General features: G+C 41.5%; 1 protein-coding gene across 1 annotated transcript in view; it reads left to right on the top strand.

Annotated features, from left to right (window-relative positions):
* LOC310852477 (uncharacterized protein) overlaps positions 1-18,677 on the top strand; it is a 131,560-nt gene that overhangs the window by 99,510 nt on the left and 13,373 nt on the right. Inside the window, exon 5 of the mRNA XM_083756066.1 lies at positions 5,450-5,646. Coding sequence (XP_083612192.1) covers positions 5,450-5,646 — 197 coding nt within the window. The remainder of the gene's footprint in view (positions 1-5,449; positions 5,647-18,677) is intronic.

Below are 18,677 nucleotides of genomic sequence, written 5' to 3'. Positions count from 1 at the left end.
AGGCAAAGTATCACAGAACCGATCACCAAAGATCTGTTATCTTGCACGACAATGCACATGACATTTTAAGAGGCAGACAAATCACCTACAAAACCTGATTTCTTGTCTGTTACTCAGACATACTGGAAAGAGGGCTACATATGGCATGTTGGAGCTTTTTGGATCAATTTTGATTCCACTGCAAAAGCTTGAAAGACTTTTGAATATGGAGACTCTCAAGTCAGCAGAGGAGCTGCTGATTAGGAAAGACAAACACACACACAATCCGGTGCATGTGAGGTTTGGCCACAAAAATGTACCACATAAATCAGCCTTAAATTACAGTCAAGAGAGCTTGAACAATTCCTAGGGCAATCGGCATAGCTTGAGGCAAATTACTTTTGGCCTGACTTTCAAAGGCACCAAAGGATCTGTATTAACTTCTTCACCTATAGCTTTTTCATCTTTGGGATGTTTACCAAAACTGGAAGTCTAGCACTTCTAAAAATATTATTCTCTTAATGTATTCATAGAATTGAAAGTGAGGATTGTCTAATCAGATCCCACCAGAAATATAAGGGCAGATGTCCCCCTGTCACATGCAAAAAACATAAGGTGTGGATCACAGAGCAGGCTAGTGAGACTGAGCTTGGTGGACATGGAATGCTGACTTACTGCTGAGCAGGAGGAAATGTGAAATGTAAAACAGTGGGTGGGAATGGGAACGGAATGGAGTATCCTGGAAAGGGGCATAGCTGCCTGGCTGGAACCATGAAGGGCAGCACTACACACTACAACGTTTTGTTGCAGGTTCCACTTGTTCCCACCTGCATTGCAGTGACCACATGGTTTTCATTGAACCGGCTGAATGTGCCTTTTGGTGCAGATGCCATTCTGGGACATGACTTGTTGCCCATGACGAGAGCAGAGCTGAGGCCGTTTATGTGTGCACATTTAAAATACAGAAGCACAAAAAGAAAAGATTTCCAAATGCTTCAAGCGAAAGGTTTTCCTGCAGGAGCAGAGCGCTTTACCAACTGCCACAGCTTTGACAACCACCTCCTGGCTAAAATACTTTTGCTCCGCTTTAGAGGATTATATTTCTTAATGCAGAGAGAGTTTAGATAGTATGGTTTACAGTCTAAGGGAAGAGTAAAAAAACCCACACACCTAATGTTGTGCTGAAGACAACAAAGAAAGCATTTTCCCTTTTAAGATAATTATCATCCGTGTTTATAGTGATTAAGCTACAAAGATTAATAATCAACAACACACAAAAATTGCCTGAAGGCAACACCTGAGAGCTTAACATCAGTAAAGGCTTCTTAAGTTATTGCTCTCCCTCTCTCTCATCAGTGGAAAAGGTCTCATTCACTGCAGCATTTTCATATTGAGTTCATCTGAAACGGAAGAAAGCCGGGTTTTCCTACCCATAGCATGGGAATGCTGGGAGACTTTGATCCATTGTTTGTATATCAGCTCTTTGATAATGAGTTACAGTGTACTGTGGTTTTTAAAGCATGGTCAGATGGTTCTTTTATACTTAGAGCTGTGCCAGCGTTTCCATGATCACCGTGTCACATGTGCCTAGCGTTGCTTGTATTAATTTATTCCAACCTAAAACATGATTGCTTCCGCCTTCCCTCCCCCAGACCCCTGGAATGAAATCACAAGGCACTGCAAATGGGTTCAGTTGTGGGCCACAGCCTTGTTGACGTATGTGTTTGATTTGCAGTCAACTAGCCAAAGGCAATCTCTCCCCTAACTCAGCTCTGGTGCATTTGCTACCACGAAGAGAGTTAGGAAACGGCATCTCCTGATGCTCACCTTGAATAGGCAACCCTCCTTTGACAAACCCTCAGATCCCTGGTGTAGCAGGTGTCTACTCTTTGCAATCTTCAAAGATCTCAACAGGTGTCACATGGAAGAAAGAAAAAGCTTGTTTTCTACTGCTCTGGAGGACAGGACATGAACTAATAATAATAATAATAATAATAATAATAATAATAATAATAATAATTTATTTATTCCCCAGCAGCTCTGAGCGGCTTCCAATAGAATATTAAAATACAATAGTCTAAATTGAGAAGTATTGTTTAAAGGGAATAGAAAAGAAGGGTATAAACAATGACAATACAAACCTAAGGAATGCGTAATTTGAATAATGACTATGGATGATTTACGGAAAAGCTGAAGGAAGTCCAGAAAAGAAACAATTTGTGAAAAATTGGATGTGAAATTAGTATGTGTTTTTGTTTTTGTTGTAAACTAATAAAAATTATTTTTTTAAAAAAAATACAATAGTCTATTAAACATTAAATGCTTCCCTAAACAGGGCTGCCTTCAGATGTCTTCTAAAAGTCTGGTACTTGTTTTTCTCTTTGACATCTGGTAGGAGAGTGTTCCACAGGGCGGGAGCCACTACTGAGAAGGCCCTCTGCCTGGTTCCCTGTAACTTGGCTTCTCGCAGTGAGGGAACCGCCAGAAGGCCCTTGGAGCTGGACCTCAGTGTCCGGGCAGAACAATGGGGGTGGAGACGCTCCTTCAGGTATACTGGACCGAGGCTTCAAGTTATAAGAAAGGTGATTCCAACTAAACATCAGGAATAACTTTTTTTTGACAGTAAGAGCTGTTTGACAGTGGAACAGACTCCCTCAGAAGGTGGTGGACTCTCCATTTTTAGAAGTTTTTAATCAGAAGTTGGATGGCCATCTGTCATGTATGTTTCAGTTGAGATTCCTGCATTGCAGGGGTTTGGACTAGATGATCGTTGGGGTGCCTTCCAACTCTACAATTCTATGATTCTTTGAAGGCATGTGCTTTGCTACTAGCAATAGTCCTTCCCCACCGAACGGCTGACTGGTGTAATCCTCCTTTCATCATTCAAATGCCTCTGGGTACTCACACATGTCTATCTCTCCACTTCCATCTGACTCCATTGAGAACATAATGGTGCCCTATTCAAGTGGGAAAACACTGTAAGCCCAATAGCTCTCTTCTTTTTTAGTGCAGAGAAAGCCCATGTTACCTGAACACTGTTGCCTCAATGGACGTTGGGAAAAAGGAACCTGGGTGATGAGGCATCAAGCTTGGTGCCTGGGAAGTGTCTTCAGAGTCTATTTTCTCCAGCGTTGGAGCTATCGAGTGGCTGCCTTTTTCCAGTGTTTCCTGATTGCACAAGTCCGCAATAGATCTTTAGGGTACAAAGTACCATTCTGACATTTGTCCTGAGTACTACTTGTATGTTTTCCATCACTCAACAACATCATTCAACAGGGATATCGTCAGCCATTTGTGACTGCAAGGCAGAATAGAGCAGAGCTTTGTTCAGACATATCTGATACTTGTAAGGGCTGGTCCTGTTGAAAAACTGATCATTTTGGCTGAGTTACAAAACTTTTTCAGTGGCGTGTAAACCTTGCAGAGGCAATAATTGATTTTTTTATTTTTTAAAAATGTTTTCACTAGCCATTTCAAGTGGAGTAAAGGACTTGTCATCTTTTGGCCCATCACCCAAACTACAAACTGCAGCTACAAAAACAACATGAATAAGAAGCACTCAAACTCGATTCAGCTCTTCAGCGGATCAATATGATTGAAGAGATTAGGATGGTACTGGCACGTCAGAGCTCCATTAATGTCAGACCACCAGGTTGGACATTCAGGCACTGCTAACAGATAGCACATATGCTGAGTTGCATGAACTTGTCAAATTTATCATTAGCCATCTTTGCATAGAATCCTAAACTATTATGAGTTGCTAAAGTTCAAGCCATAGGTGAGAAAGCAAGCTTTTATAACTATCCATGGTTTGTTGAAAAACAGGATACCATGTGTAAAAGTGAAACTAAACTTTGTTGAAGACTTACTTACAGAAGTTACATTTGAAAATGTCTCATAGATAGAATCAGTTTGTTGAAATGAATTTGTAAAAAGATTTTGCATTGGGAATAACTAGTTTGGATGAAGAGCCTAAATTTGGGATAGGAAAGCCTTTACTTTGTACTATCATCATGAGTTCCAAATTGTATTGTCCATTGATAAATAGCTATCAATTTGCAACATATATTTTAAGAGGCTGGGAGTAATTTTTTTTTTGAAAACCTGGTCTACTTTTAACCTCGAGAGAGAAAACTATCTGGACCTATTGCTGCCTGAGTATGCTGATGTCCCTCTGGGGTAAGGGAGCGCTTTTCTTGGTAGGAGCACATTTATGGATAGGATTGTTGGATAAGAGTGGATTATGAAGTATATTGGGATGTGGGTGGCACTATGGTCTTAACCACAGAGCCTAGGGCTTGCCGATCAGAAAGTGGGCGGTTCGAATCCCCGCAAAGGGGTGAGCTCCCGTTGCTCGGTCCCAGCTACTGCCAACCTAGCAGTTCGAAAGCATGTCAAAAGTGCAAGTAGATAAATAGGTACCGCTCCGGCGGGAAGGTAAACGGCGTTTCCGTGCACTGCTCTGGTTCACCAGAAGCAGCTTAGTCATGCTGGCCACATAACCCGGAAGCTGTACGCCGGCTCCCTCAGCCAGTAAAGCAAGATGAGCATCGCAAACCCAAAGTCGTCCGCAACTGGACCTAACGGTCAGGGGTCCCTTTACCTTTACGGCAATTAATCATACCACACAGATACACTTGACCTAATTAAAAAGCAAATAACTTTTTCCCTTGAAATATTTCAGAAGAAGCTGGGCAGGCACCTTACAGCAGGTGACTTTTAGCAATCATCACATCCTTGTTTTTCTAATGTTCAGTCCACATGGACCTTGGGGGATAAGGTGGGTGAAAGGCTAAATAAATAAGTGCATATCTTTAAGAATATGAAATCAAGACTTGCAAGGTTACAGTTCTATGCATTTATATGTATATATTAGGAAATCTCACCATGGGTGCATCTAAGTGCGTCTAGATTTACAGCCCTAGGCTGCTGTCCTATACTTGCTTACTTGGGAGTAAGTGCAATTGAAGTCAGAATTTCTTACCTTTGATCAAACATGCATAGGATTGACCTATAAAAACTATTTTAAGGCTCCAATCCTATACCTGAGAGCATGTCTCCTTGGGGACTGCGCTCAATCATTTACCGTACTACATTCCATGCTTTATTTGATGGTTAAAAATAAGGTTTCTTTTCTAAAAAGATACACACTGAGCAAATTCTGCTTTGACTACTGCTGAACTCTGAGGTCAAGAGGCAAATCGATCTCAGGTAAAAGTTAACCCCATTGAAAGAAACCACTGGATTCTCCTTCTCCACTAATAATAAAAGTGCACTTTTCTGTTGACATAGGACTATTACTATCATTAGAGTAGTTTCTTTAATTTTCTTTCCCCTTCACCCTCAATTTAAAATAAGGGTCTGGCAACCCTGGTTCATTCTGTATGTCACACTGTCTGCTTCTCTTCCACTTTCTGATTATTTTGACCTCCAGATAATAAAGAAGCCCTTTCAATTGCTTCTGTTTCAGAACTGTCATCAGGCGGTAGCTGTGCTTCCTGCCAAACGAGTGAGCAAGGTGAAATCACAGAGCTACAGCTATGAAAAATGGCATGTTTGGCTTTCACAGGAGTGGAAGGCTGCATGTAACCTTTCTTTCAAACATCCCTCTGTCACCATGCGATCCCACCAGCCCTGGGCTCATTCCAGCTTGTTCACAAATCAAAGGTAACTGACAGAAGCCAATGGGGGTCACGTAAATCACCTGCTAACGGGAAGAGAGAGGAACAGGGAGAGAGGATGTGTTGTACATCCCAGCAGATAAGTGATCCTGGAGAACCCCACAGGTGTGCAGACGGAAGGTCAGAGAAAAGCTTTGGTTGCTCCTTATGAGCAAAGCATATTTTGCAAATTACTTAAATGTGATTCACACCATCAAAACGTACTTTATACTTCAATCTTTAATCAACTCCATTCTCTCTTGTCCTAGGAGTGTAACAATCCCCGACTGCATTAGGATGGGCCAGTTATTCGTAAACTCAACCAGCAAAGAAATCTTTGGTCAATAACTATCCGGCATTGGCCAAGTAGTCAAAGAATCAATAGAGTATATTTGTAGCAAGTCCACTTACCACTAAAGGGGCAGGTGGTGTTGCAGCCTGGCACTTAACATTGGACCTAACAACTTGCGTCAATGGCCAGGGCATTGGATTCAGGCCTGTCTGCAAATTGCCCAGTTGTGGGTGGGCCTGGAGATAGGCTCACCTCAGAAGCGGGCCCAATAGAGCATTCAGGCTTCCCTTGGGTCCACTCCTTGGGCTTAAAAGCTGGACAGCCCTGGTCCCTGCCTATGTTTTCAGCTTTAATTATGCTTGCTTGGCCTTGCTGTGGACTTCATTGGTCACCGTATTCGGGGCTGGGTAGAAATTTATCCACCCAGCAAATTTGTTCCACTCCGGTTGTTTTTGTCTACCTCACAGCGGTCATCACAACTTTGGTAGTTTAGGCATTGGGTAAGCCTTAGTCTTGGCTGGAGGGCAGGTTGTGGCTCTGCCTGTCCCTCTGAGAGAAGGATATCCCACTAAAGGGATATGTGAGGAGTTGCTTTTGTCCTAGATGGGGGGGGGGCTAGGGCCACAGCACTCATCAAGACAGCCATCCCGTGGGGTACTCCTACTTGATTTAATCATAGGACTCCCCCGCTGTTGGATTGACCTTGGGTATACATCCGGAAGGCGGGCTTGAAGTCAATGGCTGTATCCAATGCCTATGCCAAACCTCTAACATCTGCAATCCATAAAGTTGTGGCCTTATTTGATCCAAAAAGCCCTGTGTTCTGCCTGGTTTATTGCTGTGGAAAATGGGTTAGTGGGTGGCACATTGCCTTGGCATACAATGAGCCAGACTTAAACTGATTACAAAAATCCAAGTTACCTGTGAAACATTTGCAGCTGAAATAAAACAAAAATTGTCCTCAAAATTCTCTTCTATGGATGATTTTGATGCTGAATATTCTCAAAGTATTTCTCTCTGGAGGGAAATCACCTGGGAACACCATGTACTTTAATTAAAGTTTCATGATGTAAATTATTCAGTGATAACAACAGCAAATGTTGGAATAGTTTCCTAATATTCGTAGAGTTTTATTGCTGTCTGTGTTTCAGCCAAATGATGTTTGGTTTTGATATCTGATATGTAATTTGCAATGTTTGATCATTGACCTGCAATGGTAATAAACATCTGGCAGTGCTGACAGCTGATATGGAATTGCATAGCATAGTGGGATTTTTTTTTTTCATTTTTTACCACCATGCAACATCTTCCATATCAGCAACTGCCAAGAAACTTCTACAACAGAGACCCTGTATATTACAGATAATCTTGGGGGGCATGTTCCTAGGTAAACCCTCAGTTCACAAGGCAGAGCATTGGACCTTACCATCACCTATTTTGAACTGAGAGTGTTCCCTCTCACATATCCCTGTGGTTGTTTGTGAACTGTAGATAGAGGAAGATCAGTTATGATGGAACAATATATCCTCCAGTTGTCCTTTCTCAAGGAAGGAGACCCATTAAGTCTACAAATTACACAGGATAAATCAGTTATACCCCAGAAGGCTGTTTGCACTTTGGCATGCAATGGAGTCATTTTGTCTAATTTCTGATGCTCAGGTGAGATGCCATGGCTTACACACGCACAAGAGGGGGTTATCAGGAGGTTTGGGGCAACAACAAGGATTGTAGGATTGCAGTTTTGAAAAGAAATAAAACCAGAGTGGGAAGAACTCCAAAAGAACCCAGGACTGACCAAGGAGCTGATTGGCTGTGGGGAGGGAAAATGGAAAATATGGCAGATAAGGAAATGGAATCAAGTCTTCTGTAGGGTCAGGCTGACCAACTGTAGCAATGGACAGAAACACACCACACTGACAATTTGTTGCAAACCCCATTTTTTCGTACTATACAGTATGAGCACTGGCATGTATTTTTTTTGTTAACAGCATTTGAGAATTGCCCCATATTCCTGTTTTTCAGGTGCAGAAATCAATCTGAGTTAGGGAGAGAAAGGGACTTAGGTATAGCTGAAGTATATCTTAGATTTTGACCTTTGGTGTTTTTGGTTCTACCCCAACTGCACAGACTGCCTCCCAATGTCGTCAATGAGCTCACTGTCTCCCACTGTCCCTGCTTCTTGTTTATACATGATCCATCAAAGATTTGCCTTGCTAGCAGTATCTTTCTTTTTGGTCAGCCTAGCTTCCCCTGCATTTCCTGTCTTGAAAGAATTTTGGCAGGTTTACGCATGACACTACATTGCCCTGGAAAGTGGAAAGTCTGTAATTAGACACTGTGTAATCAGCTGCCTCCCACTGGCAACCAGTCTGCCTTAAATCTGCCATCACAATTAATCAAGAAATCCCCTCCGGGGAAGTCACTGCCTCCACAAACCACTAACCTGTCAATTATGGGATTTACGTTAACACTTGCTACTACCAGCTCTATGAAAATAACATCCTGTGACATATAAGTGGCCAGAAGAATACCATCCTTATAAGGAGCATGTTTCATGTCAGTGCCTGAGAGGTAAAAACTGAATCCTTACTCCTATGTCACGTTAGCAGCAAAACTCCCACTGACCCTTAGCAGGAATGACACCATTGTTATTTGCAAATGTAGGTATTCATTCAAATTATTAATAGTGTGACTGACAGATATAAACATTGCAGCAACTGGTTTATTTTATTTCTAATACCTAACAGTCAAATTCATAACCCAGTTGAGATGAAGGGTTTACTTCTACTCAAGGCAACTGGAAAAAGCTAGATTCTTATTACTGGGCTGTTAATCAGCTTAGGGACGCAGGTGGCGCTGTGGGTTAAAGCCTCAGCGCCTAGGACTTGCCGATCGAAAGGTCGGCGGTTCGAATCCCTGCGGCGGGGTGCGCTCCCGCTGCTCGGTCCCAGCGCCTGCCAACCTAGCAGTTCGAAAGCACCTCCGGGTGCAAGTAGATAAATAGGGACCGCTTACCAGCGGGAAGGTAAACGGCGTTTCCGTGTGCGGCTCTGGCTTGCCAGAGCAGCGATGTCACGCTGGCCACGTGACCCGGAAGTGTCTCCGGACAGCGCTGGCCCCTGGCCTCTTGAGTGAGATGGGCGCACAACCCCAGAGTCTGGCAAGACTGGCCCGTACAGGCAGGGGTACCTTTACCTTTAATCAGCTTAGACTTCACTATTTCTTTGCTGTAATTCAGTTGTACACCAGCTGCTAGAGAAAATGCGGAATAATAACCAGTCACCTATCTAACAGGATCCCAAATCCTTAAAACGATTTGGTATCAGATTGAGGTAATTAAGTCTAAGCTTGCTTTGATAGAGAAGACCCCCAATAGTCACCTGTTGCAGGATGGAAAGATGCCAGTGCATCATCAATTTTTAAAAATTACAGAATTTACTCTCTGCTGTCTATTGGTAATCTGATTGTTACAGGGGGGAGGAGTGCATATGCTACAGTTAAAGATTGTATACAAGAAGAAAATCAACAACAATTTAACAAGAAGTTAGGATCATGTGGCATCACTAAGGCAAAAGTACAATGAGTGGGAAATGAAGGAAATTTGGGTTGTCGGAGCTAAATAATAAAGTAGGGGTAAAAGGCTGAAATGTTTTTGAGAAACCTGCATTGTATGCTCAAGAAGTCCACTAGAAGGGTGCTTGAAGATCAAATAAACTATTCTATCATCAAGCAGCTTTGATTAAGATACAACTAGCAGATAGTTTGTTTAGTTCCCAAACTTGATATACAAGAAAGAAAATTTTACTTCACCAATGCAATTCTGTAACTTCTAAGACAATTTCCTGAAATGCCCATTCAGGATTTCTGAAGATCTCCACTGGAATTTTAATGAAGTTAATGGGTTAGATCAAATGTACTTTCTGCTCATGGGAAGACTTTTGGAAATCCTAACCCTTTTACAGCCCTGCATCAAATCTTTCTTGAACATGTTTTTGGAGCATATCACCACCAACTATTTTCCTCTTACTTGTATTTCTTTGGATCCAAAACATTGTCTTTCTAACATGGAAGACGTTGAACTCAAACAGGCCATCTCCTGCCTGCAATCCTGGGTACTTATTTCCATTTATGGATTGCTTCCCATTAAATATCTCAAAGCAATATTGAAACTTTATAATGTCAGGAAGACGTTCCACAGTTGACAGTTCGCCCTCAACAAAAGCATACCCAGCCCTTTCTTTTAATCTCTGGTTTTAAGGCTGTCAGATTCTTAACTGCCAAAACAACACAGGTTAAAAAAAAAACCTTAAAAAAATAAACAGAAGGATGAATTAAATATATTATTTTCTGCCAAAAACTAGTAGTGTCAAAACATCAAGTTGTCTCCTGAAAGATAATATTTTGGGCGTCTGTTTCACACACGTCCTGCTCTCCAAGCTAGGCCCCGAGGCAGGCAGAGCCCCAACTTGGCAGGAAGGGGAGTAGCTGTCCAGGCTGCACTGTGGGAATGTTTTGTGCTTGTATGTTAGGAGTGGAGGGTGAAATGAGCAGAGGGTTGTAAAGAACACTTCTGCAGCCCCTCTGATTAATTTGTGTAATATTAAACACACACACACAGAGATAATTGACTAGAGATGAATGAATCGTTCAGTTTCAGTTTTGCTCAGTTTTTTTTTTTCAATCTTCAGTTTACCCCATTTCTCTCTATTTATCTTTTCGTACACGCACACACGCACACGAAAATATCACAATGTACGCATTTTTGCAGGCAATTTGCCACAATAAAATGCATTTTTGAATGTCATTGTCACTAACAGACATGCTTTTATGATAGAGAACTACACTGCAAAAGTTGGAGAAGTGTGGATTCAATAGGTTCAAATTAAAATGGGAACCTAATGAACTTGAGTGTCTGGACTGTCTCGCCAGAGTGCTGCATGCTCTAGTTATCTCCCTCTTGGACTACTGCAACGCGCTCTACGTGGGGCTACCTTTGAAGGTGACCCGGAAACTGCAATTAATCCAGAATGCGGCAGCTAGACTGGTGACTGGCCGCCGGGACCACATAACACCGGTCCTGAGAGATCTGCATTGGCTCCCAGTATGTTTCCGAGCACAATTCAAAGTGTTGGTGCTGACCTTTAAAGCCCTAAATGGCCTAGGTCCTGTATACCTGAAGGAGCATCTCCACCCCTATCATTCAGCCCGAACACTGAGATCCAGCACCGAGGGCCTTCTGGCCCCTCATTGCCAGAAGTGAGGACTGACCAAGGAGCTGATTGGCTGTGGGAAGGGAAAAAGGAAAATATGGCAGATAAGGAAATGTGAAAGAAATAAGTAGCTATCTTCTTTTTAAAAGACATCTGAAGGCAGCCCTGTTTAGGGAAGTTTTTAATATTTAATGCTGTATTGTTTTTAACACTTGATTGGAAGCCGCCCAGAGTGGCTGGGGAAACTCAGCCAGATGGGCAGGTTATAAATAATAAATTATTATTATTATTATTATTATTATTATTATTATTATTATTATTATGTGTTCATCACTGGCTTTTGTTGCTTTTTTGTAATTATTGGTATGTTTTACATATATTTGATTTTTCTATGTTTTAGTGATTCCTGTTCTTATCTGTAAGCCTCCTTAAAAAATCTGATCAGAGAGGCCTCATGGCTCTCAGTGTGTCTGACTTAAAGTTTTAATTTGTGATATGGACTCGAGGAATTATGACTGAAAGCTACCTGGTAAATGCCATTGCTGCAGATATTTGAAATTTGGGTCCCTCACTTCCAAAAGCAGCAATCAAGCTAAGTCACTGAAATAAAACATAAAATTATTTCATGCACCTCTCTATCTCTACTAAGGATGGGCGGATCTGTCAATTTTGGGTTTTCTCCATTTCTCTTTTTTTCCAGTCATAATTTCAGGTCTCCACATTTCCACACTGGTTAGCAATTTTTTGAAAGAAGCCCTTTTGGAAACCCACCACCATTTTAGTGTGAAATGCACATGTTTGTAGGTAATTTTGTCAACAAGCAGTTTTCTCTAATAGAACTCAGCTTTGTATGTTCGTTTCACTAATACATAATTAATATGCACACTTTATCCCAGCACATGTCACTTGGCTGGAAAACAGCATGGCAAAATTCAGATAAGTGCAAATTTCAAAGAATGGCTGCATTTTGAAATTGCTTTGGAAAGTGTGAATTGAGTTGATTTGCCTTTCAGTGCAAACCAAATAAGATCTCTCCCTCATCACTAATCTCTCTACATCCCATGTGATTGAAACATCTTCTCTTTGAAAGCTGCACATTATAAATGCTTAGCCTACTTTAGGGGAAAAAAGAGACCTGTGGAACAACTGTCTTTGGTTAGATTCATGGATACTTATATCTATCCTGTTAGGTACTTCAAATGTTCCTATGTTATATATTTGTTTCGGTGGATATGTACATCTTGCCATGAATGGCAGAAAAATAAGGTACTTTAGCTTTTTACTGCCTCTAAAATGGATCACAGTCTGTCCTCCAGGTTAATTTGTTAAAATAGATGCTAACTTCTAGAATATCCTCTGGGAAAAGCTAAAATATAGGACTTTTGTGCCATCTAGTGGAACAATGAACTAATGAATCACATTCTGAGCATTCATGACTATAACTACAGTGAAATAAATACCATACAGTGTGTTTTGTTTTAAGTAATCAGTGCTATATCCCCCTAACAAAGAAAAATCTATATAATAAACTTCAGACACTATAACAATTTGGGTATACTGTACTTTTCTGTGTATAAGACTGGTTTTTTAATTTAATAATTGTGCTAAAAAGTGGGAGTCTTATACATGGGTAATGCATAGGGTGGATGTTTGATTGGTTGCTGCCGCGGCTGGCAGCAGCTATTGGGCATGCTATTGGTTGCTGCGTCAAGGGCTGGTGTTGATTGGTTGACGCTGCGGCAATTGGGCAGGCGATTGGCAGCTTCTGCCAGTAAAGGGACAGGTGAGAGGTGGATTTTTCGCCGTGTGTATTTGAGCGGTTTTCTGCAATCCCTCCTTAAAAAGCTCAACAACTCTGGGCTATTCCTCCCCCAAAAAGCTCAACAATTCTGAGCCACCTCTCTCCATTTCCTTAAATTTTAGACCTGAAAAATAGGGGGCGTCTTATACATGGGGGCGTGTTATACACGAAAAAGTACGGTAGTTGTCTCAATGCAATTGGATTGGTCTTCAGAAAAACTGAAGTGCAAAAATCCAACAATCTTCATCAGATTCATAGAAAAGGGTTGCGGGTTTTTCCAGGAAGTTGCAATATTAAAGTAGTCAAAATACCAAATCACCAGAACTGTGGTGTTAACTTTGAATTAATTTATTACTATCATTTCTGCAGGAAAAAGAAACAAAGACCTTGATGTGCCCCCCCATTTTTTATTATTGTTTTTCATGTAAATTCAAGAACAGCATAACTACAGTTACTTGTCCAGTAGTACATTCTTATTAAGTTTCATATGCAGTACACAGTACCTAAGCAATATGTTTATTTATGTATTATCAGTTCAAGTATCTACAGAGATTCATGTGTTGAGGATGGAATAAAAGTATCTTTTGTCTTGTTTATAAAGGAAAAGAAAGGAACCCAAGTCACACCAAAATGTCTATCCTTCAAGTGCCTTTAATTACCCTTCTGTGGTGTTAGGTGTTCCCATAGAACTACATTACAAATATTACTTAACCAGATTTCAGTGGGGATTTCTATAGATTATTTCCAATATTAGGCTATTGTTAATTGGGCAGCTCATAACGGGGGGCGGGGGGGAATACTGATGTTTCGGAGTATTATTATCATTGTTCAGTGTAGCATCATGTTGAAAGAACTCACTGAAATGAACCGACTTGGCTTGATTTGAACCAAAGTTCAGCAGAGTTTCACCCTAGAAAGTTTCAACACTGTCATGCTTTGCTGGAGCCCTGAAAGCGAAATTAAAATGATTAGGGCACGGCAAGGCAAGGCAGCTCCCAGTTTGCCCAGCTGACAGATTTAAGGAAGGCATGTCAGCCAAGGACCAGAATCAATTAGGGTTTCAGAAGGCTGGCAGGGCTGCAATGGCCCCAGGCCTTGCAAGAACTGTAAGCCATCTTTAAAGCACCCATCTTTAAAGCTATGGTTTTCCCAGTAGAGATGTATGGAAGTGAGAGCTGGACCATAAAGAAGGCTGATAGCCGAAGAATTGATGCTTTTGAATTATGGTGCTGGAGGAGACTCTTGAGAGTCCCATGGACTGCAAGAAGATCAAACCTATCCATTCTTCAGGAAACCAGCCCTGAGTGCTCACTGGAAAGACAGATCCTGAAGCTGAGACTCCAATACTTTGGCCACCTCATGAGAAGAGAAGACTCCCTGGAAAAGACCCTGATGTTGGGAAAGATGGAGGGCACAAGGAGAAGGGGACGACAGAGGACAAGATAGTTGGATAGTGTTCTCGAAGCTACCAGCATGAGTTTGACTAAACTGGGAGGCAGTGGAAGACAGGATTGGCTGGTGTGCTCTGGTCCATGGGGTCACGAAGAGTCGGACACGACTAAATGACTAAACAACAACAAACTACTTTTCAGTCACATGTTCTTGCAGAAGAAGCTGCAGAGGAGTCACCCTCAGCCTCTGAGGATGATGGGAGCTGATTAGAGATTTTTATGATCACATGGGAATCTTCTTGATCTGAGTCCTTCTCAATCCAGCCAAAGATCCTGAGACAAGAGGGCTGGCAGAGGCAGTCCTGTGACCAGTGACATAAGCATGCTGAGAACAGTTTCTTGGAACATGCCTGGAGCTCCTTTCCCTAACCAATCACCCTACAGTCCTCATACATCTGAGGCCAGGAGAAAGTGCTAATACATCAAAGAGCATGACTTCCAGATGGGCTCGAGCTTCAGAAAATATCACATTGTGTTGGTTTGCTGACTTTCTGTACTACTTTGTACCCTCTGTACAAAGAACATGATAACCTGCTGAACCAGAATTATTCATGTAGCTGCTTCCCCAGCAATCTGAGACTGTGCCTGCAGGAAGCTAACTTCTGCTCTCTCTTCATGCCTCTCCTGGTTCTTGTTGCAGCAAGATGGGGAGACACCCTGGTTTCTTCACCATCCAGATTCCTCTTTGCTTCTTGGCCTTCCTCATCTCCTGCTTCTGATTCTGATTCTGGGCAGCTCTCTGCCATAGACTCTCCCTGCTACCTAAACCCTGTTACCTCTTCAGCTTCTGACACCTTCTCTTCTCAGTCTTCTCTCTCTCTTCCCTCTGATCACTCATTACTGTCCCCCCACCACTCCCAGGCTCTGAGCTTTCTTCTCTTGGAGTTTCCCCAGCTGGTTCTTCCCACCATGCCTCTGCGTTCAACCAGTCCTTGACACTATGCAAAAAATGAAGCTAAAGAATAATAATCAAAATTAAGTAGAGCCTGTTTCTGGAGGTTTGCTTTCCAGTGTTTGGCATTTCTACACAATTGTCCATTGCCGTAGCTTTTCCGTGCTCTCAAAAAGAAGGCTGTGTCTTCCACTAGATGGCACTTGTGTTTACCTTTTGGAGAGTCAGCACTGCATGCTGGCACTTTTTGTCCATCCTGCCATTCAGACTTTAACTAATGTGTTTCCCCAATGTCACTCCAATGAACAGTAGCTGGAAAGGGTGTGACAAATGTGATTGTAATACAGGAGTACAGTACTGTCAACATCCTAGATCACTTGCCTGACAATATGGAAGAAGAAACCTCACACAAATAAGCCACACCGCAATCAACTAAACACAACCAACCAAGCTCGGGAGCCCCTAACCTCTTGCAACATCAATGAAAATAAATAAATACACAAAGGACCTACTCATGTGATGCTGACACAACACCGCCTACACTAAGAATAGGCAATAGATTTTTTTAAAAAAACATATCCCCATGTCTCTCCCCCAACTGCAATATGTCTATGCCAAAAATGTCTCTCACCAGATGTAAACAAACTGTGAAAAAGACTATAAACTGAAAGCGGAGACAATAAATGTACCATTTCCTGTTTATCTGTTTGCTTTGTAACACAAAACCACCCAATAAAAAGTAATAATAATTTAAAAAATATTGAAGAAGAAACACCATTGAATTAATCATTTTTTCTTGCACTGACAAGTGTAGGAGAGATGTGTGCTTCATATACTTTTATTTTATTTTGTATTTATTGCATTTATATCCTCTGCCCTTCTTCCTGAGCAGCAAACAAGCAAACATTATAAAAAGTAAAACAAAGCAAAAGCATTTTTAAAAAACACCTAGAAGTCTAAAAAAACAACTTCAGTTAAAAACATTATTTCATTCAGTGATCTTTGGGTTGACAAGATGAGTATTCTCCAGTCATCAAATGCCTGGGTAAACAGGAATGCTTCCAAACCTCTCTTGAAAGTTAGTAATGATGCGGACAGGTGTACCTCACCCAGGGATGGCATTCCACAACCAGGGAACCACCACGGAAAAGGCCCTGTCATGGGACAGCCCTTGGTGTCAGCACCACCAACAAGGCTCAGCTGTTGATCATCACATTTAAGATGTAATCACTGGCAGTTTTTGCTTGAATGATGTGCAAGATGCAGTCAAGAATCATGACAGAATCGGGTAGTGGTGGCACCACACAAAATTTAGGGTGCTGCATGAAAGTATCATTTGACCCACTAGTTGTTCATGGTTTTCAGAAATTCTGGGCCAATGTTTAGAAACAACGTCTTTAGCTGAACACTTTGAAGCCAAAATCTGGGACGCCATCTTTCCGCATGCCATATTCCAGTTTTATATCATGAGGGCAAAGAGACCATTTTCACGCTGGGGGCATGGCACTCAAAAATGGGCATTTGGGGGGCACCATGAAAGAATACGACCCAAGTGCAGATTTTTCACCGCAAAATCACAGCAACCCAAATGGCCACTGTTCTCTGGCAGGGAAATAATAATAATAATAATAATAATAATAATAATAATAATAATAATAATTAAATAAAATTATTATTATTATTATTATTATTATTATTATTATTATTGTTATTATTATTATTATTATTTATATCTCACCCTCCCCAGCCGAAGCCGGGCTCAGAGCGGCTAACATCAAATGTATAACACATTAACATAAAATCAATCAATTAAAATACATCCTCAAATCAGATCAGGATCAGAATAAAATCGAATCAGATGGCAACCCGCAGATTAGGGTTGGGGACCTTAAATGCTCACCAGGCCCAACTGTTTGTGCTGAACTTATATGGGCCTGTGAGAAAAATTGGGAGGCCACTTTCATGCAAGTTCTTATGAAAGGGGAGAGGGAGTCAGACTGAACCCCGACCAAAGGCCTGGCAGAACAGCTCTGTCTTGCAGGCCCTGCGGAATGATGTCAAGTCCCGCAAGTCTCTTGTGACAGAGCGTTCCACCAGATTGGAGCCACAGCCTTTGCAGTTGCATAGCTGCGCCATAATACTAGGATGATGAGAGGTGGTATTCGTTTTACTGCTTATGCTGGTCATTGGGATGGTGCTATTCTAAATAAAAGGAGGTTCACTTGAAGTAAGTATATGTGTGTGTTCATTTCTCCAAAAAGAGACAATCTACCTTCCTGGTCACTCAGCATTAGTTCCAACTATTCTCCTCCTTTCTAGCTTACAATGTGGGCCTATGAAGCTTGTGCCAAGGAGAAGTGGGATATTGAACACCAATGGTTCTTAGTCACCGGACTTGAATACTCCTCTCCTCTGCCATTCTGAAGAGCCCATCCTGCCTCTGTGACCACAGAGCCAAAGGCAGAATCAGCCATAAAGGAAAATGTACTGGCACGAGTATCCCTCCCCCACTTTGCTGGACAACAATGAGCCAGAATAATTAAGTTTCTTGTGGATTTCACCCTAAGCCATAACTTGGCTCAGGATCATTCAAGTTGGTTTTCTATCCAGAATTAAATTTCAGACTCTAATGAAATCCCAGCTAAAGTGAGTTTCACTTGGTCTCACATGTGGCTCCAAGTAACTCCTGCAGTTCTAATTATGAAAGGAAGGGAGAGCTATGGGCTGTATCATAACTATTCACTAGTTAATTTTAAAAAGCAGTAGATGCATTATTTAAAAATGATCTTACAGTATACAGTCCCTTCTTTTATATGAACATTAAAATCCTTGCCAATGTTTATGTAATGCTCCAAGGCCATTTCTTCCAGAGAGTATAAACAAACATCTGGAACAGCTGCACACCCCATGTGTTTATTTATTGTACATGAAGAAGGTTAAGAACTGCCAATTAATTTTTGTCTTGAAACTTTGCATAGACTAATTTCCTTTGGATTAAAGCCATAATTCAGCCAGGGATGAAGATGCTTGGCTGAGCTGTAACAGTTGAGAAACCCAACTGATATCTCTAATTTGTTTATTTTAAAGTACTCACACTGATTCGAATCAGGATAGTCTAGTGCAGATGTGGGGAACCTTTCACCCTCCAGATGTTGCTGAACATCAGCCCCAGTAAGCACCAACATCATTTAGGATGCATGGTGAAAAGCTGGCATAAGATTAATTGGTGTAAGTAGCATTGTGCAAGAGGAAAGCATAAGAGTGTTTTTACCAGTATTGTGAAATGGAAGCATTGCAAATGTGAATCCATCCTCAGCCTTCCTCAGATGTACACATCCACTCTAACTCTTCTTGCCCACCTTACCATTCCTGAACAAACTACATACTTGATT

This window comes from Podarcis gaigeae (assembly GCF_964106915.1).
Source record: "Podarcis gaigeae genome assembly, chromosome: 9".
Taxonomy (NCBI): Eukaryota; Metazoa; Chordata; class Lepidosauria; order Squamata; family Lacertidae; genus Podarcis; species Podarcis gaigeae.
Note: the sequence above shows the minus strand (reverse complement) of the source record. Positions and strands in the feature narration are given on the sequence as shown.